General features: G+C 50.7%; 1 protein-coding gene across 3 annotated transcripts in view; it reads left to right on the forward strand.

Moving 5' to 3' along the window:
* Nucleotides 1–27,680, forward strand: part of RNF216 (ring finger protein 216) — a 120,984-nt gene that overhangs the window by 58,759 nt on the left and 34,545 nt on the right. Inside the window, exon 14 of one of the 3 annotated variants that reach the window (XM_018040718.1) lies at nt 2,630–3,938. The exons of the other annotated variants lie outside the window; for them this stretch is intronic. Within the exon in view, the coding sequence (XP_017896207.1) occupies nt 2,630–2,668 (39 nt within the window). The 3' untranslated portion in view covers nt 2,669–3,938. Of the gene's footprint in view, nt 1–2,629; nt 3,939–27,680 lie in introns of those variants that run through there. 3 annotated transcript variants of the gene reach the window in all.

A 27,680-nucleotide genomic window follows, 5' to 3' on the forward strand; every position in this document is an offset into this window, starting at 1 on the left:
CGTCCTGGCCATGTGGTGACTGGCTTAGAGACATCAGCCTGCTTGCTTCCTAATTTGGTCAGAGTATGCTTCAGGCAGCCTTGCCTAACTAAGAAAAACACGAACACAGGGAGTAGCTTTGATACAGCAAAGGGGAATTTCCTTTTATCAAGAGACCTGCAATTTGCCTCTTACTTCCTCTAAAAAGAAGAAGTCACACTTTCAGAGGCTATGGCTTGCCCTGCAGGTGCCTCTTTGAGCCTGCTTCTTCACGCCAGCCTCTCCAGCCAGTTCCCACTCTGTCCTCCCGCTCCTCCTTAGTGCCTCCCAGCACTGACAGTTCAGTTTCATTCTTAAGGATGCCCGTTTTCCACTTGCGTGTTCATCAGCAGGAAACAGACTGCGTGTGCATGTTCATACAAGGACATACACCAGAGGGGGGCAGGCTTTTTCTTTATTATAAAAGGCAAGATAGTAAATATTAAACATTCTAGGAATTCTGGGCCAGGCATGATGCTCAGCTTCGCCTTTGTCACCTGCACATAGCCACAGACAGCACGTGAACAAATGAACAGGACTGCAATCTAGTTCAGATCACACTTAAAAGAGGCGACAGACCAGACTTGACTTGTGAGCCAGGACACTGTAGCCTTAAGGAGGATGACATGGGCCTAGTTGTGCCAGTCTGAAGCCATCACCAAGATGTATTAAGTTTAAAAAAGAAACAGCAAAGTATAGAACAGTGGATATTGTACGCTTATATTTGGATCTCAAATGGGAGGAGGAGGAGTTGTATGTGGTCAGGTGCAGAAGCTCTGTGTGGAAGGAGAGAGAAGAAATTGGTTGCAGGGCATTGCTTTGGGGAAGGCTTTCTCCAAAGGGAAGAGGGAGTACTGTGCATGTGTTACTTTTCCAATTAAAAAAATAATTGCACTTGTTTTCATCAACCTAGTCATCTCTGAACTTCTAGAACAAAAGGATTTATTTATTTATTTATTTTTGCTTTTAGGGAACTTGCGGGGGGGGGAATGATAAACATGATTTTGAAAATATACTTGCCCACTTTAAAACCTGTCGACCTTCCTCCTGGATCCCTGGGAGGGCTGACTTCACCACCCTCAGAAGGGGAGCTTTTTGCCTCAGGTTGTAGGTGACTAATGCAATTTTGTAGGCAGTGGAAAGAGCTAGAACTCTGACAGCTCTCCCTTTCTTCTCACTGGCCTTTCTACAGGAGCCCCGTCTCCAGCACAGTGAGAAAACCTTGGCACAGAAGTTAGAGCCCCATGGGTATAAATACAGCTTTCAGTAATTATGATTCAAGACTGCTTCCAACTGCTTCCTTTTCCCACAGAGACTATTTCTGACTAACAAGTAAGGATGGGATCTGATTCACCCAAGCATCACAGGGACCAGCTTTTAAAATGTCTGGTTTTGGTTGTGAAACCAGCAGATAAAGTTGTTACTTTCCCAGTAAGTAAAGCAGTTCAGTTTTGGTTGGTGAGGGACAAGGGAAGGGCTGTCTCTACTTAGAAAGTCAAGTAGATACGAACAGTGCAGGGGTCACAGCTGACTGTCTACCTGGCTTCAGGGCCCCGCCCCCATCTCCCAAGCAGATATTTTTCAAATAGCCAGGCTCATCCTTGCCCAGGCCTGATTTGCAGGCCTGTTTGCTGTCATGCAGTTCTGATACGAAGCTCCGGGTAGGAATGCCGGGTGTCGTATTGGTGGGCAGAGGTTTGCAGAGAAGGGGAGCAGCTGTCGATCATCTCTGTCTCGGGCACTGAAGGAGGGCCCGGCGTCGCTGATCTTGACTTCCCCGTGTAGCTTCAGTGCGAAGGTCCTAGTTCGGCTGAACAAGCGAGCACTGCCATTTATAAGAGAGGTCGTTTGAAACACCAAACACACATTTGAAGACGCTGGTACCGTTTGCTCTGACCTGTGTCACACACTAGTGGCTCTTCAGTGCCTGAGACCTAACGCTGACGCCCTCCCCACCAGGCGTCGGGCCTGTGTCCACTCGAGGAGAGGAGAGGAGGCACTCAGCTTGATGAAGGGCCCAGGGAGTTAGGCTTCACCGTGCACACTGGCCGTGGAGGGGAGCTGGGCGTTTCAGAAACCAGATTTAAAACTGACCCCTCATCACCTCTCTCCTCCCTCTCTTCCTCCCTCCCTCTCTCTCTCTCTCACATACACACACACACACACACACACACACACACACACACGCCTTCCTCTTCTACCAACACCACCTGCCTCCCGCCGGCTCTCTCCATTACTGCTTTTAACCTTGAAACCTCTGTTGTACACTTACGCATTCATCCTGTTCCTGCTTGTGCATTATTAATGGACTTGGAGCAATCCAGCCACAGCACTGACATTACTAATTACTGCTTATAACCGAGAAGTAGGGAGCAGGGAGTAAAGTGGGTCACGAGACGGTGTCATAACAATAAAATACTGCTGTCAGGCAGAATTGCTTGGTGTTGTGCTTGTTTGTTCAGGGTGGAGATGGGTCTTCACCAGAAGCCAACCCAGCAGAGACCCTGTCAGTGGGTGGGGAGGTGCTCTTTACAGTTCATTGGTGGGTCACCCCAGTCTCACTGTCTGTGTGCAGGGTCAGAGAACAGGGTTCATTTCTCTCCGAACTTAGGAACATCCAGAACTCATTACTGCAGAACAACCCGTTTGAAGGCAGGTTCTTAGCGCATTGCGGTATGATCCAGATGGGACTGCGTTCAGGTGGCAGAAGAGGCATTGCAGGGGGTGCAGAGGCGTGTGCTGGCATCAGCCCTTCCCCTCCGGGCCCGAGTTTACTTACCTGAGTCAAGTCTCCACCAGCCCCAGATCCGCACTCCACGGCAAGTGAGACACATCTGTGTTGTTGGAAGATGTGAGCTTGGCAGTGAGTATGTGCCCTCACCTAACGTTCAAACTGTTGGGCGGCAGAGTGGCAGCAGCCAGAGAAGGGGGCAGCAGGGTGCTTCTCCCCACCCCACACACTCCCACCCTGTCGGAGTGCGCGCCCTTCCTCTCTGTGGAGCAGGGGACAGTAACAGCGGCCCTGCCCACGTGGAGGGTGTGTTCGGTGGACAGGCTCATGTGAGCTGGTGTAGTGGCTTCTGAGAGGCAAGGGCAGTTCATCCTCCCTTGGCCGCTTCACGGAGAGAACTTCATGCTGCTGGAGCTGCCTTTGTGTTACCTGGGGAACCTTGTCAAACTGGTCTCTGATCAGAAGCCTGTCCGTCTTCTGGAAACACTGCCCTTGTCCTCGTGGAGCAGGAAGTAGAAAGGGACTAGAGATATGAGTAAACTGATGTGGTTGAACTCTGCGAGCATGGGTTACCTGCCCCCTCATTTTCTTGCACTCTTTACATCTAAATTATTTTACTGAAGAGTGCTGTCATGGAATTACAGCCCTGAGTTGAGTCCAGGGGAAAAGAAAAACTGCTTTGAAATAATATTTTTTAATTGTTGAAAAGCAGGAAAAACCATTTTGAGAGGACACAAAGCTTACAGTTTTCCTGAAAAGAAAACGGCTTCATGATAGGGGAGGGATTGTTAATCATTTGACAGTAGAACTGAAAGGTTGTGGGCTTCTATGCTCCCGCCTCATGGGCTGCTTCTCTTTTGTTTTATATTACTATAAATATGGCCAGAATTGAGAGGATGTAGGGAGAGTGAGTCATGATTCTCAAAACTGAAAGTGAGTCCTGTCGTGTTTCCCATATCACACACACCCGCAAGATGCTGAGGCAGGGCCGAATGGGAGGGCGGGCACTCTTTCCCCTCCCTGGCCCTGGCTCCCCCAGTGGGCCCTCGGGCTCCTGGTGGTGGTGCTGCCTCCTAGGAACTCATTTTGTCCTAAGGTCTTGACTTTTGTTCTTTCATGAAGGATGGAGCCACGGCAGACCCATAAGAAGGGTTGTTTCTTTAATCCAGTTCTTAAAATGTTTTCACTTGTTTTTCTCTTTCTCAGTCAACTCTTGATTTTGGAGTTTCTTCAAATTTTACTTTCAGAAGCAATGATCTGGGAGTTCCCTGGCGGTCCAGTGATTAGAACTTAGCACTTTTACTGCCAGGGCCTGAGTTCAGTCCCTGGTCAGGGAACTAAGATCCTGCCAGCCTTGCAGGGGTGGCGGGTGGCGGGGGGGGGGGCGGTTAAAAGGCAGTGATCTGCATAGTAATGTTGGCTGTTATCTTCATTTAGGAGCCTAAGTCATACTTTATCAAAAGCAACCCTTTTCTTGATAAAAAAGTAAGATAGATAAATTGAGAATTGGCCCACACCTAGAAAGAGGGAGCAACAAAATTTTGCAACCCATTCCAAAAAATTAAGGAAAGACCTATTAGTACGGATTAGGAAATCTCTCCAAGAAGTACACTATCAAGTACAAAAAACAAGGTACTTTTTGGGTGCAATTTAAGCTTTTTTCCTGGGCTAAAACTCAGGCTTTCACTCACTATGCCTTTTTGTGTTTCTCAGCATGTACGTGTATTTTTTTTTTTTTTCTTTAACCATTGTCCACAGAGATTTAAAAAACAAAAACTACTCCAGGATGGACTTCTGAGTTTTAGCTGAACACTTTTCCCCTGATCTTCAGTCTGTTTGGGATGAACCAGTCAGCTAGCTCCTGCTTCTCTTTCTTTTTGACTTCTGAATATATGAATGTGTTGTATCACATACAGTTTTTACCCTACTTTGTTTACTGTTTACCTGTACTTTTCATGCATTCTTACTCTGCTTGTTCCCTCTAATAGATGATAAAAATAATTGAAAGAAAACAATCTGTGTTGAATTATTTTGGACTTACACGGTTCTGCACTTTAACAGCAGAATAGAAAGCCTGATGTCGTCCTCTCGGGTCAGCTGGAAGAGTCCAGGACTCAGAGTGGAAGTGCCTTCTGTTTACTCTCGTGGCTCTTCCACAAAAACCTGGCAGGGCTTTGTGCCGTTCAGGTAGTAAAATGCCATCGTCTTCATCTGAACTGAAGTGCTCCCTCCGTCTGCTAGCCCTAGAGTCGTATCTGGTCTTCACTGGTAGAAGTAAGTGAAATTCATTAGGCAAAAACTTCCGACATTGAATGTTTTAAGTTTTCTCGGGAACAGAATCAATACACAGAATACAAAGACTTTGTCATTGAACAGACCCATTTTTCTGATGTTTATTTACTGCTCCAATCATCTCTCTGGTTGCACTTCCAAAAGCCAGTACCTTTCATCAGACGTAAGTAAAATGGTCAGAACAGCAGTTTGGGTTTTTTTTTTCTTGCTAGAAAACAGGGGAAAGAGTATGGTAGTAAGTTAAATGTAATATTAAATATAGTGAGAGTTCTGGGCATAACCTAGGTGATCTAGACAGGTCCTTCATTCTCTTAGTGACTTGGTTTCCTCATGTGTGACGGGATATGACGACACTCCGGGCTATCTGAGGATCAAAGGAAGGGATGTTAGTAAAATTCCGAGATAACACCCCTAATCTTGACAATGTAGGTAGGTTCAATTATCTTCTCCCTTCCCTCAGACTTAGGAAAGAAACAAAAGATGAGGTTTTTACTGTTATGAATTCTTCCTCATTTGGGGCATTTGATTTCTTTACTTCATTTTTCTCTGAAATGATATTGCTGAATTACTTGGATTTCTCCTGGAATGAGATCTACTTACCTCAGGATCTTTCAGGCGGCAGAGGAGCTTCACACAGACTTTTGGACCTAGAGGAAACTTTAAAATGTCAGTTAGATCCACCGGTGTCAATATGACAGTCTCTGCACATTATCTTTGTCCAAAGCTTAGATATGAGTATATCCTTTCCTTTGTGTGTGAAAGCTCTGCGTCTCCTTTAATTTCTCGGGTTTGATTTGGAACCTGATAGTCCTGACAGATACATTCAATTGACCATGGTCATGGATCCAGTTAGAATAATCAGGGCTTCTGCTTTTATCTTTTAAGATCTTCTGTAGGTAAAATTCCTTTAGCACAAACATCCCTGTCTTTGAAAACTTTGTCGATAAATTTTCCAAACTCAGCCGTCTTCGCTCAGGCTACTCTAACACATTAGCACGGACTGGGTGGCTTAAACAATAGATGTTTACTTCACATAGTTCTGGAGGCTGGAAAGTCTTAAGATCGAGCCCGTGGCAGGTTCAGTTCAAATGAGGACCCCCTTGTCTATGTATCATGACATGAGGAAGAGCAGAGGGGGCAAGTTCTCCTGCCTCTTCTTGTAATGAATCCCATCCATGAGCGCTCCACCCTCAAGGCCTCTGAAGGTCCTGCCTCCTAATGCCATCACGTTGGAATTAGGATTGCAATGTGTGAATTATGTGGGGACACACAAACATTCAGTCTATAACACCTACTCACATTGCTTTAAAAAAAATAATTGATAACTCCACTACTAACAGAACCAAGCAGTATAGACAAATCACGGGAGCAGAGTTTTTTGTGGGTGTTGTGGTCTACCTTGTGACGTCCTTAACTGGAGGCCCTGGCAACCTGACCAGTAGCACGCAATCAGAAAACTGATAACATTCAGGCTCTAAGCTGCTTACTGTCTGTCAGCAGATCATTTTACTCTGACTCTTCTCATCAGAAAAATGGACGAGTAATTCTTTCCCACCTCCTTTGAAGTACTGAGGTTGTGAGAAGCAGGCGAAGTTCCGTGAGGCAAGAGCACTTTGACAAAGGAGTGTCAGGAGCTGTTGAGAGACCACGTGGCTAGTGTTCTTGAGAGTTTTGACGAGCACACCCGTTTTAGAAATGCGGGGTTTGATACCTTCCCTTCAAGACACACAGCATGTCGGGGTGACCCAGCTCTTTCATGGTTGATGATCTAAGAGAAGGCCGACCCTGAGAGATTGACACGAACAAGGAAATAAAGTAGATCCCAGTGCAGCAGAAGCCAAGGGCTTTTCCAAGATGCATCTGAGGGCCGCGCCTCAGGAGCAGAGGGGACAAGGATCAGGGAGAGTTGAAAAGCCAAGTGGAGATTATCGTTGAATAACTTGTGTGGAGCCTTAAAAGGGAAGGTGTTTATCAAGACACGTTTTTCTGAAGCCCCGTCTGGATGGAGGTTGTGTCTGCATTCTCTGCGCCGTGGTTTCCCAGTGTGCGCGTCACTAAATGTTTACATGGTTTTCTGCAAGATCAGTAATTAGAATGCATCATAATGCTGTCTATGAACATAAAGAATTCACATTCGAAAATGTTTTGCTTTTGTCCAAGTCTTCTTAACGTACATATTTAATTACAAGGCATGAGAATTAATGGGGCTTTGAACATTTAAAGCTCTTTTCCTAAGATTAATTTGATTTAATTACTCCTGAGATAGACGTTTGCAGCCTTGGTGACTCGCCATTTGGATATGACTCTGAGGGGAGAGTGGCTCAACCATGATTTCTGTCAGGTTCAGCATTTGGCTTTTTATTTCCCTCCTACTATACACCCTCCCCTCTCATTTTCAGCTCATCGCTTTGTCCTTTTCATTCGGGGTAGAAAGAGGGAAAGTGATAGAATTTGCCTGTATGAGATTCATCTTATATCTGGCTGCATTTTCAAAGTAATAATGTTTAATGTGCCTCCCTTGTGTCCAGGAAAATGCAGTAACAGAACAGTTTCTGCAGCCCTGTTCTCCCAAACTTAAAAATCCTCTCTTGCACCCTGGTTCCTTCAACCTTGGTGGCCTGCCTGAAGGAGAAGAGTAGGCCCAGGCCTACAGAAGAGACAGGAATCAGTGGGAGGGAGTCGCCCTCTCCTAACTGCAGTGGCATTTATCCATCTAGTTCTGGAGGCGGAGGAGGTCCGGGACCCAGTGGGGCACAGAGGGGGAGCAGCGTTCAAGGGCACTGTATCCTGTTCCCTCTCAGGCCACCTCCGCCAGTGGGCCCCCTTCTCACCCCCTCTCCCCTAGTCTGCACATCTGCGGTGGGGGCCGATTGGAGGAGCGTCTCCGGTGCCTGACCCCAGAGCCCGGCCCCCAAAGCCGCGCCTCTCTGCTCTGTCTGGCTCCTCCTGGAAGCAGCAGAGTGTGACGTGAGCAACTAGAGGCCCACTGGAGGGCTGGCAGAGAGGCCTGGCTGGGAGAGGCTGGCCTCACCCGGGCAGGCTCGCCTCAGCAGCCCGGCCGCCTGGTGCGTGGGCTGTGGGGTGAGGGCCCGCCCCAGGCAGCTGGAGCCTGTGGATGGAAAGCAGCGCCCACTTTCCCTCTTTAGCCACCTCGAAAAGTAGCAATGATGAGGTACGTCATTCGATTTGTCAAAGGAGGGACGCTAAGAGAGTGAGCTCTGTCCCTCCTGTCCGTGGATGCTGTTTGCGCACAGGCTGCTGGGAGCCCGTGGGAGTAGCTGTTGAGACATCACTAGTGCCCCTCCCTCCCCTTGTGCTCCACAGCCAGGGCACAGGCCTGGGTTGAGGAGGGGATTTCACTAGAAATCCGAAGGGTTTTGAGACAGAACAGGCATTTGGGGAGTCCCGATTTGAGCAGAAGCAAGTGTGGGCTGGCACACAGGTACAGAATCTGCCAACTTCACAGTCTAGGAAAGCAAGGGGTGCGTGCACACGCTTCTCCTGGCAGCCTGGCGCCACTCCGCTCTCAGTGGCCCTCTCTGAGTGGACAGTTGTACCCCACTGGAGTGCAGGCTTCTCTTGATTGTTCTGCCATGAGCAGAACAGCTGTGGGGTGAAGCAGCAGCGGGAGAGGAGCCGCTACAGGGGGGTGTGCCTCTGCCGCTGCCGCCGCGAGGGTGGACCAACATTCCCTCGTGGCTGCTGTGGCCTCAGGAAGTTTGTCTCACTTGGTCTCCTCAGTAGCATCCTTTAGAAGAGTCCTGGGCCACCACCCTTTGAGGCCACACACATCCTGTCTCAGCTCTGAACTCGCTCTTGAGGCTCCTGTCCAGTTGTAAAATCAGGACGGGGTGGTGGCATCGGATTGCGTGCCGGGGCCGGGGGGAGGGCTGGAGCTGGGCAGCACTTCTGTGGCAGATGTCACCTGTGGCCAGTGAGGCCTGGACCCATGCACCAGGCAGAAGACTGCCCCCGGTCGACACGCAGGGTTTGTTCCTGCTGCTTTCTGAGTGAAAGGACAGAACGGTCCTGGACGCGGTCAGCTTGGGGGCTTGAGGAGGAGTGAAGAGGACACCTGCCCTTGGTGCCGAGGATGCCTCCTGGCCATTAAGAGAGACGTGTGCGCTGGAGCAGAGCTAGCGGTTTTCCCGTCAGAAGCTTAAAAGCCATTTTGAAATTGAAAGTGTCAGTCACTCAGTCGTGTCCAACTCTTCGCAACCCCGTGGACTATAACCCGCCAGGCTCCTCTGTCCATGGGATTCTCCAAACAAGAATACTGGAGTGGGTAGCCATTTCCTTCTCCAGGGGATCTTCCTGACCCAGGGATTGAACCCGGCCTCCCGCTTTCGGGCAGATTCTTCACTGTCTGAGCCACCAGGGAAGCCGTTGGACATGGTGATCTGAGCTATGAAACGTGGCCCTTGTTTGAAGCCTTTCTGTTTCAGAATTAAGCCAACAATAGTTTGTGTTTTTTCCTAAAATACTCTAGATAAATAGTGGGAGATAAAACAGGATTATAATTCAGATAATCGTAGATCTCCTAAACAGCAAAGATAGGGTCTGCTTTAGGCGTGGTAACAGGAAACATCTAGAGCGCGGGTCATGGCTGAGCTTGCTCTCCGTGCCCCAGAGTGGCCACACTCGCTTTGGTTACAGTCCCCGTGTTCTAGCAGAAGAGTGCCCAACCTGGGGAGCAGAGGGCTGAGGAGAACCGGCCGAGCTGAGGTGCGGAGACAGGCGGAGCGGTGAGGCTTGTGCGTGGTGCGCGGGCAGGCTGGGACCCTCGGGGCTTGCGGGGGTGAGGATGCAGGCTCCACGTTTGTGGTGCCTTCTAGGCCTCCAGGTGGAAATGGTGGATGCAGAGGCCCGTTGCCTGGAGACGCCATCAGAGCCCCAGGAGAGCCAGGCCCCGCGCGGAGGCTGCCTGCAGGTCCTGCCCAACTCTCTGCCGCAGGGGAGCCTCAGAGCCTGTGGGCTGGGGCCGGTGGTGGGAGAGTAGAGCAGACGTTCTAGAAGGGACTTCAGGATTGTACCTGGAAGGCTGCAGGGGAGCGAGGGCAGAGGGGTGGGGAGAGGCCTCCCAGCAGAGGACACGGCATATTTGAGGTGTGTTTCTGAGGGAGGGGTGGGGCAGTGGCAGGTGAGGAGCCAGCTGGGGAGGGGACAGTCCCTGTGGAGAGTGTGGGCCTCTTCCTGGTGACAGTAGGAGGTCCATCCAGGGTGGGAAATGGGGGTGATGTGATCAAGTCATGTTTTTCAGAAGATTATTCCGGCAGCAGTTTGAAAAAAAGGCGTGCAGGTGAGAAGTGATTGAAGGCAGGGGGCGCAGTAGGGGATGGCACGGTGCAGTCCAAGCGGCTGCTGTTGTCCTCGCGTGACGGTGGAGCCGCCACGCTGCCTGCCCGGGGTGCAGGCTGTGAGTGGGCCAGCCCGCCGTGTGGGCATTGGGGGTTCTGGCTTTATGGACCCCGGTGTCATGGGAGGGCTGGCTCTTCATGAGGTGGTCTAGCTGCTCAGATTCTGTCTTACCACGGGCCGTTCTAAATACACTCCTATTCCTAGTCCCGTGAGACGGGTTGTTTAAAATGCACTCACTCACACAGATACTCTGATTCTCTCAGTGGCTCTCCTGCTTTCTTTTTTTTTTTAATTGTATCCTGCAGCAGCACATTCCACTGCAGATTCCAGGACAGGAATGTTCCTTCACTTGCTGGACTTCAGTGGTTTGATTCTGTGGTCTGTTGCCCCAGCGCCTGGAGCTAAACCTTATCAGATAACCGCGTGATATCTGATAAGGAACAGGAGGCACTTTGGTCTGTCCAGGGGCTCTCCGGTACTGGGAGGCCTCATCCAGGTTCTGGCTTCCCTTCAGTGTATTGATAAACACACCATTTGTTTATGTAGCATCTTCTCTGTGCTGCCCCATTCTGGGCCTAAAGAATGTGCCCACGGCCACTAGACAGTGGCAAAGCAGGCTGTTGAGCGCTCTTCATCGGGGCATCTGGAATAGCAGTGTCTGTGTTCACATCCCAGCCCCTCCGCTCACTAGTCTGTGGCCTTATACAGCCCGCCTCACCCCTGGCCTCCGTTTCCCCTGCTGTGAAGAATGGGGAGGAGAATAGCCCCCTCCTAGGAGACGGGCCTGAGGACTGAGTGGCTAGGCGTGAGTAGTGTTCAGTTAGCCCATAGGCCCTCGATGCGTGTTGGCGGCTCCTGTTGTTCACGGCACTGTGTCTCAGCTCTCCTGCTCTTCGGTTTGGTAGCTTTCCTCACTCATCTTTCCAATATGCTGTACTTGTGGCTCCCGTAAATGTCCCTGTTGCTTTTCCAAGGGCCATTCCAGTTCTGGTCATGGTTACTGGAAAGGAACTGGAAGCCAACCACAGCTCCCCTGTCATCCCCAGGGCTCATCCTCTGCTCCCTGCGCCATCGTCTGTCTCCTCAGCAGTGGCTGCAGACCTCTGCTTCAGTTCTTTTACTCTGTCATCCCAGTTTCCCTTCACCTTTCAAGGGAGAGAAGGCAGCTCTCGCCTGAAACCTGGTGACCAGCAGTAGGCTCTGCACCTTCTCTATGAGGAGCTTCTCCAGCTCCTGTTAGGAGCCAGGGTTTTCCTGAAGCTGTGCTGGGAGGGCAGGAGACCTGGAGGCCAGGCTGCGACAGTTGTGACGTTAGTGATGGCCAGGCGGCAGCTGAAACATCACTCGGTCAACTGTTGGGTGGGTGCTGCAAGGGCAGCGTCTCATTCAGGCCTGTAACTCTGTTCTGGCCTCTTCATGGACGAGGAGACTGGAGCTGGGAGGTGAGCCACTATCCTGAGTGAACGGCAGGGGCAGACCACCCAGCTCTGCCCAGAGCCAGGCTCTTGAGCAGCAGGCTGTGTGGGGAGCCTGTGTGCTTCTCCCACCGCTCAGCTGTGGAACGGGATGGACTGGATGCCTCGGCGAGGCTGCAGTGCGGCTTAGAGAGCCTCTTGGGCAGATCCTCAGCCACGTACACGTTCTCTTCCTGGGCTCAAGCCTTAATGTTCTCTAGATCCTGCTTATGAAATGTGGATAGCGATATCTACGCTGCACACGCTCAGGTGACAGAAAGTTGTATTGCGTATTTTTTGTGCATGTGGATGTTGTCAAAATCTAAAGCCTTGTAGATGGCAGTGAAATGGAGAAGGGGCGTTTTCTCACTGGTCTGGTGAGGAACTAACAATTACAGCAGGCAGCCAGCAGAGGGCCACCGAGCCTCACAGATAAAGCCTAGATTCGGGCTTCCCAGAGGCCAGCCCAGACTGGCGGGCGCATCTCTGAACTTGGGAGTAAACTCCAGCAGCTTTGGTATCAAGATAGAGCCAGTAATTTCAGAAGTGCTGGTGCAGAATCCAGAATCCCAACCTGATAGTTGGGAACACGTGTAGTCTTGCTCTGAGCGTGGGGCAGAGGATTGTGTGGTGTGCCATTGTGTGTAAAAGAGGAACCCACTGGCTCCTGTGGGAACCAGGAAGAGAACGAAGCGGTTTCTCTAACCCCTTCACGGCGCGGCTTCCCCCTGCTCTGATTTGTGCTGCTTTCTGCTGCAGTAACCCGCATGGCCTCTGCATGTGTGGCCCTCGCTCTGGGCTGACCCTTTCCTGGGAAGCCCTGAACGGCTCTCCGGGACAGTGGACGCAGAGTGAAGTGACCAGACACACCCGGCAGAGGGTGAAGCTGTTTGGCTCTTAGCCCACAGTGGGAACAGTTGAGTGGCCAGATTCCAGACTGATTATTGTATCCTGACTGTAGGTGTAGTGAAAAGCGCTTAGAACAGTGTCTTTATAAGTGCTTGTTGTTACAATCTACCAAAAATTGTTTATGGACCTTTTTTTTTCTGGACATGCCACGCAGCATGTGGGATCTTAGTTCCCTGACTGGGGATCGAACGTGAGCCCTTGGCAGTGAGAGCAGGGCATTCCACTGGACCACCAGGGAATTCCCTGTATGTGGACCTTTGAATCGTGGCCTGGATCTTATATTTCATTCCTTCCCTCACCCCCGAGCCAGATTAATAGTATGTCTCTAAATAATATATGTTTGCCCTGAAATGAACACCTTATCAGTTAGGAAATAATACCAATACTAAATACAATTGTTTTTAGCTTCTTACACCATCTAGGTAACATCAGAGTGCCCTGAAACTTGGGCGGGCGGGCGGGCTCCACGCATGCGTGTGTATGAGAGAGAGAGAGAGAGAGAGAGAGAGAGAGAGAGAGAGAGAAAGAGAGGTGTCCGTGTTTTATTTAGACTAGGCTGCTAGTTAGATTTTCTTAGGAAGATCTTTGCACAGGATCTGGTTTGTTTTGGCTTGCTTTTGTCTGGCTTTGTCTTTAAGAAACAATAACCCCTACCCCCTGGAAACAGGGGCCTCAATTGAGAGTATATCCGGCATTCTCTGGTCCACTTTGGAGCTTCCCAGCTGGGTGCACACCTGCCATAGACCCAAGGTCAGCCTTGGAATAATAGCACAGGACAATAGCGGGAGGGGAAGGACTTTGAACCAGAGCGCGAGGAAGGCTGGAGGCTTTTCTGCACAGCCTGGCTGTCACAGTACACTGTCGTGCGTCTTTTATTTCTTCCCTAGTTGTTAGGCCTGAAGTGCCCTTCTTCCATAAGAATAAGGACTTAGATTAGACCAGCTTTTTCCAGCACAAGGCTTTTCGTGCCGACTGTGGACCTGTTCCCCGTTTGTGGCCTCTCAGGGTATCCGGGGCTCTCTTTGGGTCGCCAGAGCACCGTTGGTGCTGTGGTGGCCGTGCAGACAGGCAGACGGGACTGGGCCGAGGCCTGGAACAGACTGAGGTTCGCTCCACACGCACAAAGGCTGCCGGGAAGCGGCCACTGGCTCTGCTGCAGGCGCTGTGGCAAGGTCCTGACAGGGCGTGTCTTGTCTCGGAGCCGTGCTCATTTTTTTGCACCTGCTATCAACACTTTTCCTGTCTGCTTGGTTTTGTGTTTCAGTTTGCATAAATTTTTAAGGTCTGAAACTGGGGGAAAAGGAATTTCTTTGAGATAGAGGTGGTGCTCTGCGCTTTACAATCTGTGCGGGCCTGCTTCTCTCCTCCATCCATGGAGGTAGAGCCCAGAAAAGCCACTCCCCTCGCAGGAGCCTCGGCTCCTCGAGAGTCTGTGACTCCCTCACGTCTGTGCAGGGCCCAGGATTGACAAGCTGATGGGCGGGAAGCACCCAGTGCAGTGACTAGCCCGTAGCAGCTGCTTCATAAGTGGTGCCGTAGCCAAGTGTTTGAGAGGCGCTATTATTTTAGAATTATCACCTTTCAGTTAAATTGTGGGAGTTCTGGTATCACATATGAAGCTACCATGTCCAGACACGAGCCGTCTTACATCCACACTGCGTTCAAGGCTTCCTTCTTTGTGCTCCTGCAAGTGGGTGTCAGCCTTTTTTGAACAGTCTTCCCAAGGATTTCTTGTCTGGCAGATTTTTCTTGTAGCCTGTGACGACTTAGGGTTATTTATTTATTGTTTTCCTCTAAACTTAGCCGTACAGAAGAATTTCTTCAGAGTCTTTTCTCTCCCCATTTCACTTGGCCTGGACTTTGTCTCTGGTCTGGAGCCTTGGCCTCTTGCACTCAGCCCCTGACTCTCTTCCTCCTCCCAGTCTGCCTTAAAATGTCGTCAGCTTTGCTGTTCCTTAAACCAGACCAGGTCCCCCACCACCACCTGCCTCTGTTCATACACATGCCTTTAGCTGAACCTCCCCCGGGACCATTCTCTTCCCTGCTTGTCCTGCTGTCTCCACAAAGCCCTCTCCAGTCCACCCTGCTCTGTGGATCCTTTCCACATGAATGACCATATATAGTCAGACAGGTAGGCAGGTAAGCAGGCAGTGGCCCTTATATACATACCCTGGGGCTCCACAGGAGAATCTCAGGAACCTCTCTGATTTCAGCCTGCTTCCCCCACTCAGATAAGGCTGGCCCCAGATGCAGTGCTGCCCACAGGTGGAGTTTGGTGTTGGAGAGAAGGCATCTCTCTCAGCGCAGAGTTGGGGAGACTGGTCTCGGGGAGCCCCTGCAGAGCGGAGCAGAACCCACCCTGTGCGTGTGTGTCCCTGCCTCACTGCAAGCGGGCGGAGGCTGATAGGCACCCCACACACCGTGTCTCTCAAGACAGAACAGACCTATAAATGCAGCTTCTTGGGGGAGGCCCAGGAAGTCTCAGCTGTCCTGTAGATTTTCTGACCAGGAGATCCCCAGAGGTCAGATAGAATCCAGAGAGAGAACCTCATGCACAAAGGTCCTCGCACCTCCAGTCTAGACCACCTTCCCAGCTCTCCTGGCAGCCTGTCGCCAAGTTCTCTCCACGGCCCTCCTCCACCCTGCACTGTGGCCGGGGTCAGCACGGCAGCCTCCTCACAAGTCTCTGCTTCTGGCCTCTGCTCCATGCCTGCACCGGCGTGGTCGTCATACCGAACACACTTGGCCATGTTGTCCCCCTGTGTGAAACTCCACCGTCCCCGTGGCTCTGTGGATGCACCTTAGGAGGCCTTCCATGAACGGCCCTGGCTCAGGGCGGCCTCACCCGGCTCCTTTCCTGCTGTTGAAGTTGGTCAGTAGCACAAGCTCTCTCCTCACGCTTTGCCTTGGGAGGTGGTATATTCTGAGGCTGGTTGCTTTGCTCCTTACTAAGTGCCGCGAACGTAACTCTTCAACGTGACCATTTTGTGAAGTGAGGTCATTAGTAAAGACAGGAGTAACTGATACAACTACAAGATTGCCGGGGCTTCCCTGGTGGGGCAGTGGCTGGGACTTGGTGCTTTCACTGCGGGGGCCCTTTACTGTTCTGAGTGGTGAGTGGTTACTATAAGGAAGGAATTGAGAATGAAAAACAAAGATACTGACAGCACCAGAGCAGGCTGCCACTCAGGTTCAACCCCTCGTTGGGGAACCGAGGTCATTCAAGCCACGCAGCATGGCCGAAAGAAAAGGATTGTTACTCCCCCAAAGCCAACTGTACTTAGAGGCCCCACTTCTGGGAAGCCACATGTTCATCCGAATGGAAAATAAATTGGTGGCACTCTCCGTTTTCTGGGACTTAGTCACAGTCTCCACAGTCTATTCCCTTCTGTTCCCCCAAAAGCATGACTTAGAGCCTCCGCACGTACGAAGAGGATGGAAGGGCAGCAGTGTGTGCACAAAGGTCAGAACCTCTCTGGACCCACCGCAGCCTAATGTTTGGTCACCATTGAAGCCACTCTGTTAATTTGCAGGGGTTGTCCTAACAAAAGATCAAGATGGAGGTGTCGGCACATCTGGTCTCTTCTCGGCCTCTCCCCGTGGCTCGCAGACGCCGCCTCTGCCCTGTGTCCGCACGGGGCTTTTCCACTGTGGACACGTCGCCCGTGTCCCTGTGCACACACACCCTTCTCCCGTGAGCACTCCAGTCAGGCTGGCTCAGGGTCGGCCCTCCTTTCAGCCCGATCCCCACTCTGACGGCCCCTCTAGATAGATTCTGAGCTACGGGGAGTCAGGACTTCAGCATCCGTATGTAGGAGGAAACAGAATTCAGTCCATAATAGCTGCCGCCCCAAAATGTGTCTTTTTTAGCCTGTGTGGTTCAGTTGAGCAAGCCATATAAAACTGGAGTGGTTATACGGGGCTCCCAGTAAGTCACAGACAGGTCTCTCAGAGCTTCAGCAGGCGTGCCCCCAGTGTTTCCAGGTTGACCAGCCTTTATCCAGGCACACAGGGCAGTTACTGCTGAGCCCTAGCGGAGCGGAGCTTGGGAAGCCTGACAAAAGGCAAACGGCTGCTGGTGAAGTTTTACCCAGCTGTCCATCTGTTGTTGTTCTGAGTAGTTGCTGGACGGAAGGAATTAAGAGTGAAAAACAAAGACACTGGCAACACCAGGGCACCACTCTGGCAGCTCTCTGCAGGGCCAGGTGTCTACACAGTCGCTGCAGCCTTCCTAGGGAAGGGGCCTAAAGGGGGGTGAGGGACATGCTTCCTACTGGGTGACCCTCCACGCTCCCTTCCTGGGCTGGGCTCGTCTTGCCTGCAGGGAAGGCTGTGGACAGGCTCCTTACATGGCCAGCAGTACAGGTTCCCCCTCGGTATGCCACGTAACTGGAACGGAGAGTCGGGGCCATGGATAAAATCTAAAGACAGCTTGAGAAAGTTGAGAGGGAAGTCACATTTGCAACGTACTGTGTTTCGAGACCCATTTCAGTACCTTAGTTGCACTTTTGCTCACAGAGGTCACCTTTGGGTTTTTGAACATGAAGAAAACGAATGGAAAAGTGGGGCTGGTGGTTCAGCATGCTTCGGGGGCAGATGGTGGGATACACCATCGATGAAGTTCTCCCTGATCACGCACTTTTTCACAGTGCTTCAGATCCTAAGGTCTGTTTATACTTGAGTGACGAACTGCGCTGAACATTTTAGTCCAAGAATAAGTAAGTGAGAACATGAAGGCTCGTTTGTCTTTGTCGGCAGTCAGCTCCGCACTCTCCCTGGTTCTGAGTGTCTCTTCCAGGCGGCTCCCTCAACGTGGCGTTGGGTGGGCCCCGCCTGCACGCTGGCTGGGCCCTCCCCTGCGCGGGCAGGCAGCCTCTGTGGTCAGCGAGCGTGTGCTCAGTGCGGTGGGCTATGTGCGGGCCTGGGGACCCTGCACCAGCATCGTGTGTGTGCACGGCACTTCCCAAAGTATACTGCCCACCGTTGCATTTTCAGCAGAATATTTAGCAAATCTGATACTTTTAGACCCTGGTTTACAGACAGACAGAGCTGCAGGCCTCACTGCTGGCCCCTGCCTCACCTCACTCGCTCATGCTGCTTTGTCCCCTGCTGTTACGTGTTTTGATGGCCTTTCCCTTGAAGCAAGACGAAGGGGTGATTTCATGAGCATGGGGTATACTCTGCCACTCTCCCTAGCCATGTTGAAAAGAACGGGTAATGCATATAGTCAGCTTCCCTAAAAATTGCCAGTGGTGAAAACTGATCTCCTAAAGATCTCTGATTACCTGATACTCTCTTGTCTGAGCAGAAGTATCAAAAGAATCAGCAAAACCAAGACCTGTGTAAGGAGAGGTCTGGCCTTCTCAAACTTTACTGTGTATTCGCATCACTTAGTAACCCTGTCAAAACGCAGATCTGCTTGTCAAGTCTGGAGTGGAGCCTGACGTTCTGCCTTTCTGACACGCTCCTGGGAAAGACGGTGCTGCTGCTCCTCTGAGGAGCAAGTAACTAGGTAACCATCCCCCGAGGAAGCCATCTATAGCTACTCGTCTGCATGAAAGTGTTCTCTGATGTCCTTTATAGTGTTCTGTCCCACGGAATTGAAAATCACTGATGAAACTGCTCTTGTTCCTAAGGGAGAGGACTAGTCTTCAGTTGGATAAAGAGCCATGTGGGCTTGTCAGTAGGGGTCTAAGGATAACAGTGCCTGGAGACATAGGATGGTTAGCGTGCTAACCAAATGCATAGTGTTCTACTGTTTGCCATAACAGAAATATTTGAAAGAATTCACACCGTACCTGGAGCGGCCGAAGCATGTGGAGTGGGAGTGTGGCGGGCGTGCAGCATCGGGAGGGAGACCGTGCCGGTTGTTTCTGCATTGAGACAGGTCTTGTTTTCCTGTTCCCATGCCTCGCGAGTTGGAACTCTTCCACTTGCATTTTGCATCACGACCTTGTGTCGAGTGACGTTTCTTCCTCCTTTTTCTGATGCTTGTATTCAGTCATGTTGCTTGGGCCCAAGAGAGGCCTTCCTTTCTGTCGCACTTAGGAGCAAGGCCTGGCGTGCTGCGATTCATGGGGTTGCAAAGAGTCAGACACAACTGAGCGACTGAACTGAAATGAACTAGGAGCAAGGAGGGAAAGGTTGAAAGCTTAGGAGCAAAAAAAGAGAGAGACATACCCACAGGGCACTATGTGCTGTGACTTTGGGCTCCACAATCACTGCGATGATGATTTCAGCCATGAAATTAAAAGGTGCTTGCTCCTTGAAAGAAAAGCTATAACCAACATAGACAGCATATTAAAAAGCAGAGACATTACTTTGCCAACAAAGATCCGTCTAGTCGAAGCTGTGGTTTTTCTAGTGGTCATGTATGGATGTGAGAGTTGGACTGGACTCTAAAGAAAGCTGAGTGCCAAAGAATTGATGCTTTTGAACTGTGGTGTTGGAGAAGACTCTTGAAAGTCCCTTGGACTGCAAGGAGATCCAACCAGTCTGTCCTAAAGGAGATCAGTCCTGAATATTCTTTGGAAGGACTGAGGCTGAAGCTCCAGTACTTTGGCCACCTGATGCAAAGAACTGACTCACTGGAAAAGACGCTGATGCTGGGAAAGATCGAAGGCGGGAGGAGAAGGGGTCGACAGAGGATGAGACGGTTGGATGGCATCACCGACTCGATGGACATGAGTTTGAATAAGCTCCGGGGGTTGGTGATGGACAGGGAGGCCTGGCTTGCTGCAGTCCGTGGGGTTGCAAAAGTCCAGACACTACTGAGCGACTGAATTGCGCTGACTGACTATGTGCTGATGTAGAAAACAAGCCCCGAGGAGCACCCGGCTGCGCTGGCGCACTCTGATCACCAGGACTCAGAAGCACACAAGGCAGAGGGGAAAGGAGCAGGGAGGAGGGGAGCCCCCCGGGGCCGGCCGTAGGCGAGCCTGTGCAGGCTGGGCGCCCACCGCAGGTGCTGCAGTCGCCTGTGAACCCTTGTGCTCCTCCAGGGAGATCTGCAGAGTGGCCATCTTTGAGAAGAGACTGCCCGTCGCGGTAAATAGCAACAGATACTTCCTTTTATTCTCCAGGCCTTCTGCTACACTGTTGTCTTTATTCTTTTCACCTGGGGCAACAGGTGGGATGCCTCGAGCTTTAGAAGTGGAGGAAAATCCAGTGGGACTTTCCAGTTACCAGCCTGGAAATATACCTGAAACCACATCATTTTCTTTTTTACTGGAGTTTCTGAAATAACTTCCTGTATGTCATTTTTTCCCTCCAGTCTGTCCACCCAGCATGCTAAGCCATAAAATCTCTCCAATAGAGCAAGTCTGTGTGTCTGTCTCCGGGAAAAGGAAGAAAAAGGAAACTTGAGAGACTTAATTGTCCCGAGGGGTCCAAAAACGAGTGAGTGGGGGCCACATTCAAGGGGACAGCAGCCTCCACAGGGGAACGCTCAATGCGTGACCTCTGCTTCCTTATAAAAGTCCAGTTCTGCAAGGGGAAGTGAGCGCCACTGGAGAAGGAGTGGGATTGAGGGGTCAGCAGAGAGGTGAGCAAGAAAATGAAGCGATGCCGACGTGCAGAGCCCATACAGGCGTGCGGGGAGGCGGCGGCTGCCGGAAGGAGTCGGCCCGAGAGTTGTTGCTCCCTGTCCTGCTCGGATGCGCTCTGGCCGTTCCCACCCCACCCCTGCTGTCCCTCCAGGAACCTGCTGCCCTCCCAGGTTTTCCAGAAATCATTACCAATCTCGTTATCAGAAATAGTCAGAGGAGCTGTGACTGACAGTTGGGACAGCTGTGGAGGCTGTCCCTCCTTCCTCACACACTCTGAGGCCTAGCTGCCAGCCCTCAGCCCAGCCGTGCTGGAAGGTAGGGCTGTACACCGCCGTGGGTATCCACGAGGAGTCCTCTGCTATAAATTGGAGCTAAAGTTTGCAGCAGCCAGGACGCTGCTGCCAGCGTGGGGTCTTGGGTTATGTGAGCAATGCAGCATAAGCCATCAGTAACGAACACAGTGTGAGCCAGGAGTTATCTGCGTGTTACCTAGTGGTGAGCAGGGCTCAGAGTTGAGCCAGTTCTTGGTTCCAAGAAGCCTGACACTACAGGGCTTTGGATTCCTGTCCCTGTAGGACTACAGAATGCCAGAAATTCTGTCATGAATTGTGCAAGACTTCACCAGAGAGAAATGCAAGTAGGATGTGTGTCGATACTCCGGCAGAGAGAGCTGGCTGTGATGTTATCAACTAGCCCAAAAGAGTGATTGCCAGCCCCTCGAGCATAGCAGTCTTAGCCACTCTCTTTTCATCCGTCATCTTTCCATTTAAGAAACCTAGTCTAGTTACCTTAAAGGCCCCACCGCTCAGAAGCTTCCTGTTTCCCCCTTCTCTGCCCGGGAGCACCCCAGGACTCTGGAGCACCCCAGGACTCTGACCTGTGCCCCTTCGTGTTTGTCCCCACTTGCCCGGGGTGACCTCATCCAGGCTGTCTTAAATTCCTTCTGCATGCCAGAGCCTTCCACATCTGGACTCCAGCCCCAGCTCTCCCCAAGCTTCTAGCCTGATGAGTACAAACCACACCGCCAAGAACTCTTCACATCCCCCACATAAAATCTAAATCTGTTCTGTTTTCTTCAGGAATAACTCCATTCTTCTTGAGTCCTGGGGGGAAAACAGCATGATTACAATAATGTCCCCATTTTCTAGTTCATCGAATATGGGAATATAGATGAATCCAGACTCCTCTTGATTAATCCCATCAGGAGACATCATTTGTTATTACAGTTGCAGATACTATGTCTCTGTAATGTCTTTCTTTTTAGGTCTTGTTTTCTTGACAAGGGTTTCATAAGAGTACACTGACAACTTCTCATAAACCATGGATCCTAAAATATTCAGATGAGTATGATGAGACCTGCATGCTCGATCTAAAAAGATTGTAACATACCTGTTCTCCCACTGCACTAATCTCATGGGTTGGGTTTTGTGAGAAAGCCTGTCAATGAGAACTAACTAAAGATGTCCTGGTCAGAGAAGCTTGCCATCTGGTAAAATGAGAAGGCGTGGGAATTTCCTCCTTCACCCTGGCGTCTAAAGACTGGTGTTGGTCTGTATAGTCTGGGAGTCCCACCCTCAGGGAAACTGAACACGGAGTCGGGGTGTTGACCCGATATCCTTGCAGCCCCTCGCACTCGTCTCTGGGAACAGAGGGTACCACTCGCCATACAGCGTTGGCCCAGTAGGCAAGGATTATCTGGCTGGTAAAGGGCCGTAAGGTCAAGCCAGGGCAGATTTCATAATCATTACCATTTTTGAGAAGAATTTCCCACAGCTGCCTTTTTTTATCTTCCATACTGAAATAGTGGCAGGAGCTAATCAGAATAGCCTTTGATGCCTCCAAGATAGTTAACATCCCAGCCTGCATGCTCTGTCCTCCAGGGCTCACCCTGGATTGACCTTCAGATCAGTCTCTTTTTACGTGAGACCCAGTTCTGCAGTGCTTCGTTATCTAGGCTTCAGCTCCTTAACCATAGAAGGGGAGAAAGGAGTACGTGGGGGCAGTCATAGAAACAGCAGTAAGGAAAAAAACCATCTGGCCAAACGTGAGGACTCCAAGGGCCCAGCAGCCCTCGAGTGGGGTAAGGATGGCTGTGGTGGATGCCTGTGGCTTTGCTGGTAACAGCTCAGAGCGACTGGCATATACTGAGACCATAATGCGAGTTACCAACAAAAGGGTGAATTGTGTCCTCGTCACTCTTAAGAAGTTCCTCCCAAATGGTTAAAAAGTGAAAAGGGCATGCTTCATTCACGTTGCTGCAGATAGCATTATGTCATTCTTTTTGCAGCTGAGTAGTGTTCCGTTGTATATGTGTGTGTGCACCGCGTCGTCTTTATCCGCCCATCTGCCAGCGGACACTTGGGTCGCTTCCATGCCTTGGCTTTTGTGAACAGTGCTGCTGTGAACCTTGGGGGTGTGTGTATCTTTTCAAAGTAAAAGTTCCTGTCTTTTCTGGATATATGCCCAAGAGTGAGATTGCTGGATCATTTGATAACTCTCTTTTTTAGTTTTTTGAGAAACCCCCATTCTGTTCCCCATAGAGACTGTATCAATTTACCTTCCCTCCAACAGTGCAGGAAGGTTCCCTTTTGTCCACACCCTCTCCACCGTTTATTATTTGTAGACTTGTTGGTGATGGTCATTGTGACCGGTGTGAGGTGACACCTCATTGTAATTTTGATCAGCGTTTCTCTAATAGTGATGTTGAGCATCCTTTCATGTGCCTGTTGGTCATCTGTCTTTGGTAACTTTTAAAGTTGTTCCTCTCCCTTCTCATGTCTTTAACCCATTTTTATATCAGATTTTTGTTTTTACTTCCCAGTTTTTGCCGGTTCTCTGTGCGCTCTAGATATTAATCTGCTTTCGGTCTTAAGTGTCCCAGATATCTCCCAGTCAGTCACCCGTCTGTTGCCCTGTCTGCGGTGTCTTCCCTGGGATGACACTACTCCGTTCACTCAGTTTGCCTTTGTAGTGTGTGCTTTTGGGGATGTGTTTGAGAAGTCCTCTCCTCACGAAAGAGCAGGTATTCGGCTGTGTTCTCTTCTGTCAGGTGTAACATCTGAGAAGGTGTGGCTTCTGGTCAACGCCTTCCCTGTCTAGAGAGCCTGCCTGGCCTGTGCAGCACGGCTGTCAGTCCAGGTCTCTTTGGGGATGACTGTTCATTTTATTACAGTTATGTTCAGCTCATGGGCTCCTCTGCTAGGGTGTGAACCTCTGTGGGGTGGGAAGGAGGGGGCGGTACAGGCTGAGGGAGCAGCCACGCCGCCTTCGGGAGACACAGGCCACTGCAAGGGGCCTGCGGGGCCTCCTTCTTTGGAAACTTCTGCTCCTCAGGCGAAGGGCCGGGGTCAGAGACCTTTGTGAGCCATCCTGCCCAGCGTCCACCAAGGGTGTTGGGAACCCTGAGTCCTGCCCCTGGTGCTGGGACCACTGCCAGCTGTACAGAGTGCCCCCTGGAACCGCACCCACCTTAGACTCAGCCCTTCCACTGAGCGGCCCAGGTCTGAGGCCCCTCCTTCCTCGTGTGCTCAGACCTTCCGGCGCCGCCTCTGCCTGGTCTTGAAGCCCAGCTGCATACACCTCCCCGCCTGCTGCTGGACCAGACACGGGGGAGAGGTGCCCAGGTGGCCTTCATTCCTGCTCAGGCCTGCATGGCGGGGTCTGGTTTCTCTGCTTTTCTGGTGTACAGTGCATCTGTAAGTCATCCTCTAAAGAAGCTTTTTGGTGTTTGAATGGATGGATGACTGACTGAATCCTAAGTTGATGGCTTTCAGATTGTTTTGACTGTGACTTATAGTAGGAATATATGTTACCATAAAATCAGTGCAAACATAAACATGTATATGTATAACCAAAGCAATAGTTTTACGAAATAAATACCTGGCATATGGAATGCACTCTTGTATCTTTTCTGTTCTAGTTTTTTTAAAATCCACTTACTGTATTTTACTAAAATAATTTCATAACCCACCAATGGATTCTAGTCCATAGTTGTACGAATCATAGCTGTGAGGAGCTGGTTCCCCAGACTTGCCTTGTGTTTCTCGTCTACTGTGAGCAGAGCCCTTTGGGCTGGGCTTAGTCACAGCCTCTGCCCACCCGCCCTTTCAAAGCTGTGAGCACAGCACGAAGCCCGAGAGACCTGGGGCCCAGGTGGAGGTGTGGCTCCAAGACCTGTGAGTTTGCCAGGGAGGGGGCCAGTGGAGGGGGTTTGAGGACTTCACTCACTTAAGTCCTTTTTCAGAGAACCCTCTTTAACCTGTTTACTCTGGGTGCGTGCCAGAGTCCTAACCACTGTCTCCCAGGCCCCAGACACCCCGCCCTTCTTCAGCCCAGTGGCCTTTCCACCTCCCTCCTTGCTATTCCCATGGCCTGGAATCCCTCCCCCCAGACATCACAGAGCCTACTTCCTCTTCTCTGTTAGGTCTTTGCTTAAATACACCTTCTCAGAGAAGCCCTCCCCTGCCACCCACTTTCAAATTATGAACAGCAGCCCTCTCTGCAACGCAGCACCATATTTTCCTCCTGAGCACCTATAATCTTGTCTCACTGTGTGTTTTACTTATATGACATATGGTGACCTTTCCCTGAGTAACTTCTGGGAAGGTAGGCAACTTGTATCTGTCCGTTTTATTCCCCATTACCGAGCGTAGTCATCAGAGTATATTAGGATGTGCCTGCTGGCGTGCCGCGGGTGTTGCTGATATCGTCCCCATGGTTCTGTTCAGTGGACATTCTAGAGAAAGTCATACCTGAATAACTATTAATTCTATGAGGAAATTGGTGTTTTGTGGTTATTTCAATAAAGATAAAATTGGACTTCTATTATTCCTGGACACCCGGGAGTAATTTACATTTACATTACATCCCACTGTTTCTTAGAAGTCCTGGCTGCGTAGTACAGTAAAAAGCAGGCAGCCATGGCCTTAGTATAATGGCCTTTCCCAGTCAGTGTTTCAGTGTTACCCTCTCCTAGGGAAGATCCCCTGGAGAAGGAATTGGCAACCCCACTCCGGTATTCTTGCCTGGAAAATTCCACAAACAGAGGAGCTTGGTGGATTACTGTCCGTGGGGTTGCAGAGTGGGACCCAGCTGAGCACACCCAGCGCTCTCCCGGGCAGCCCAGCTCTCGCCATGAGTCTCCGTGCCTTCACAGCTTCCTGTCCCTAGGGGGCAGCAGCAGCACAGAAACCAGATATGAGCCGCCTGTTCTGATTTGTCACCTGATCTCGGTGAATCCGGAGAGAAGGGCTGTTTGGCTTCCTTCTAAGCTGCAGGAATGAGATTTGGAGGTTTCCTTTTTCAGAGTCTCTTTCTGTGCATAGATGTGGTAGGGTGTGCACCCAGTGCGCACGTTTTAAATTCCTATAGTTCTGTGTGTGTGTCCATCCAAGAAAAGGAACACTGTGGAGTCTTCCCCAGAGAAACCCATTCTGCAGTAACGTTGCCCAGAGCTGTTGCCTGGCCACACCCATATTTTAATTTCTGCATTCAAAAATCAAAAGGTTCTTCTGTCTCAGAGAGATTATTTAATTTGAAGGATAGTGAGAAATCTCTTAGGCGAGCTTGGCTTCTTGTAGAGGCATGATGTAATCCAATAATTATAAGACATCACCAAAAGAATTAATGTTTTAATTTTGTTCATCCTTAAGAAAGGTAGGCCCAGGCAGGCTGGACTTGTCTTGTTGGGGTGAGGGGTGGGCAGGAGGAACCTGTGATCTGACCTCAGGTGGCCACTGACCTTCTACACGCCCTGGGAAGAGCCTGACTGACTGTGATTTGAGTCCTAATCCTTCTGAACTAGAGGTTCTCACAGGCAGTGTACTTGGTGAAGCTCCTTTCATTGGAAATGAAGAGAGATCCGTTTCCACATATGGAAGCTATAGGAGAAAATTGACCAAGAATATCTTACTTTAAATGCATGCAGTACTTCCTCAAGCACCTTCTGCAGGCACCTGGCCGTTGACTTCTTGGTAGTAACCTATCTGTAAGCTGTGTGCATTAGCTTGGGGAAGGGTTTTAAGGAGCAAAGAAAGGAATGCAGTGCGAAAGGCATAACCCGTATCCTTAAGGCATAAACTCTGATGGACTAACTTGAAGTTGTCCCACGTGTAACTTGACTTTGTCGTAAAACCATCACCACATTTTGTGTAATTTTAAAGAAAAAGATGTGATAGGGTTCTTTGGGGGCGAGATCAGTTTACCTGGAGGTTCCGTTGTGCCTTTTCCCACGTGAAATGCAGAAGCCCCCAGAACAGGGCAGGCTAGCCGCATTTGTAGCTCTTCATGGAGCAGAGTGTGCTTTGTCTTGCCCACCGTCGTCTCTGTAGTTTTTCATCCGTTCAGCCCCTTGTGTGTGTCAGACCTAGTGCCAGGCCCTAGAAATCCGAAGATAATTGAGACATAATGTGGAAGATTATAGGCTCCTTTCAGTCTGGACTTTCTGCTGCCCTAGTCACCGGTGGATCCCCGTGTGGCTCACAGCAGGCACTCAGGGGATGGCATTTTTTAATAGATGGACCCTCCGCTCCAAGCCTGTGTGTAGTGATTAGCAGGGCATAGACTATGCCTTCAAGGAGTGCCTGACCCCTTGGAGATGTGATGTAATCAGATAATCACAAGGCACTATTAAAGGTTCTGTAATAGCATTGAAGCCAAGGGCTCTGGGAGTGCAGAGAAAAAGTACCAGCTTCTGACCAAGTCAGTTGGGTTTCCCGGAACCCCTAGTATTTGAAATGAGAGCTGATGAGTACGTGTTGCCAGCAGAGAAAGGACACCTCAGCAGAGCTTCGTGAGGCTGAAGTGTCAGGCGTGGAGCCCTGGCAGGAGGCCAGCGGGCTAGCCTGAGTGCTGGCTCGGAACAGGTGCGCCCTGAACAGCGGCTTGTCTAAGCGTCTCTCCTGCACCGTCCCGCTCCCCCTCCTCCAGCAGATGCCCTTCAGCCGTGAGCTGCAGCACCGCCTCGCACACCTCCCTGCACTTCTGCCCTTCGCCTGGCTTTAGTTCCCCAGATGTTCCCTGTCTTCTGACAGGGCGGACATTTTACCTGTGTGGTGGTCCGCCCACTGCCCCCCACCCCAGAATATAGACTCTAGGAGGGCGGGGACTTCGTTTGTTCACCGGCAGATTGCTGAGAACAGTGCTGGTCCCCGTGGCAGCTCTTGGCGAAGGAGGAGCGGGGAGGTGTCCCTGCTCCGCTCAGTGCAGAGCGCTCCAGGGCAGCCTTGTGGTGGCCATGGTCTCAGCCACTGCCACCCGCAGGTCCTCACCCCTTCTGGTCCTGGCCGCCTCTGGGGAAGTGAGTGGCAAGTATTTGCAAAGGAAGGACCAGGTCATTGGTAGTTGGTTCTGGTGTGGAAAGCTCATGTGTGT

Source organism: Capra hircus, chromosome 25 (genome assembly GCF_001704415.2).
Source record: "Capra hircus breed San Clemente chromosome 25, ASM170441v1, whole genome shotgun sequence".
NCBI classification, from domain to species: Eukaryota; Metazoa; Chordata; class Mammalia; order Artiodactyla; family Bovidae; genus Capra; species Capra hircus.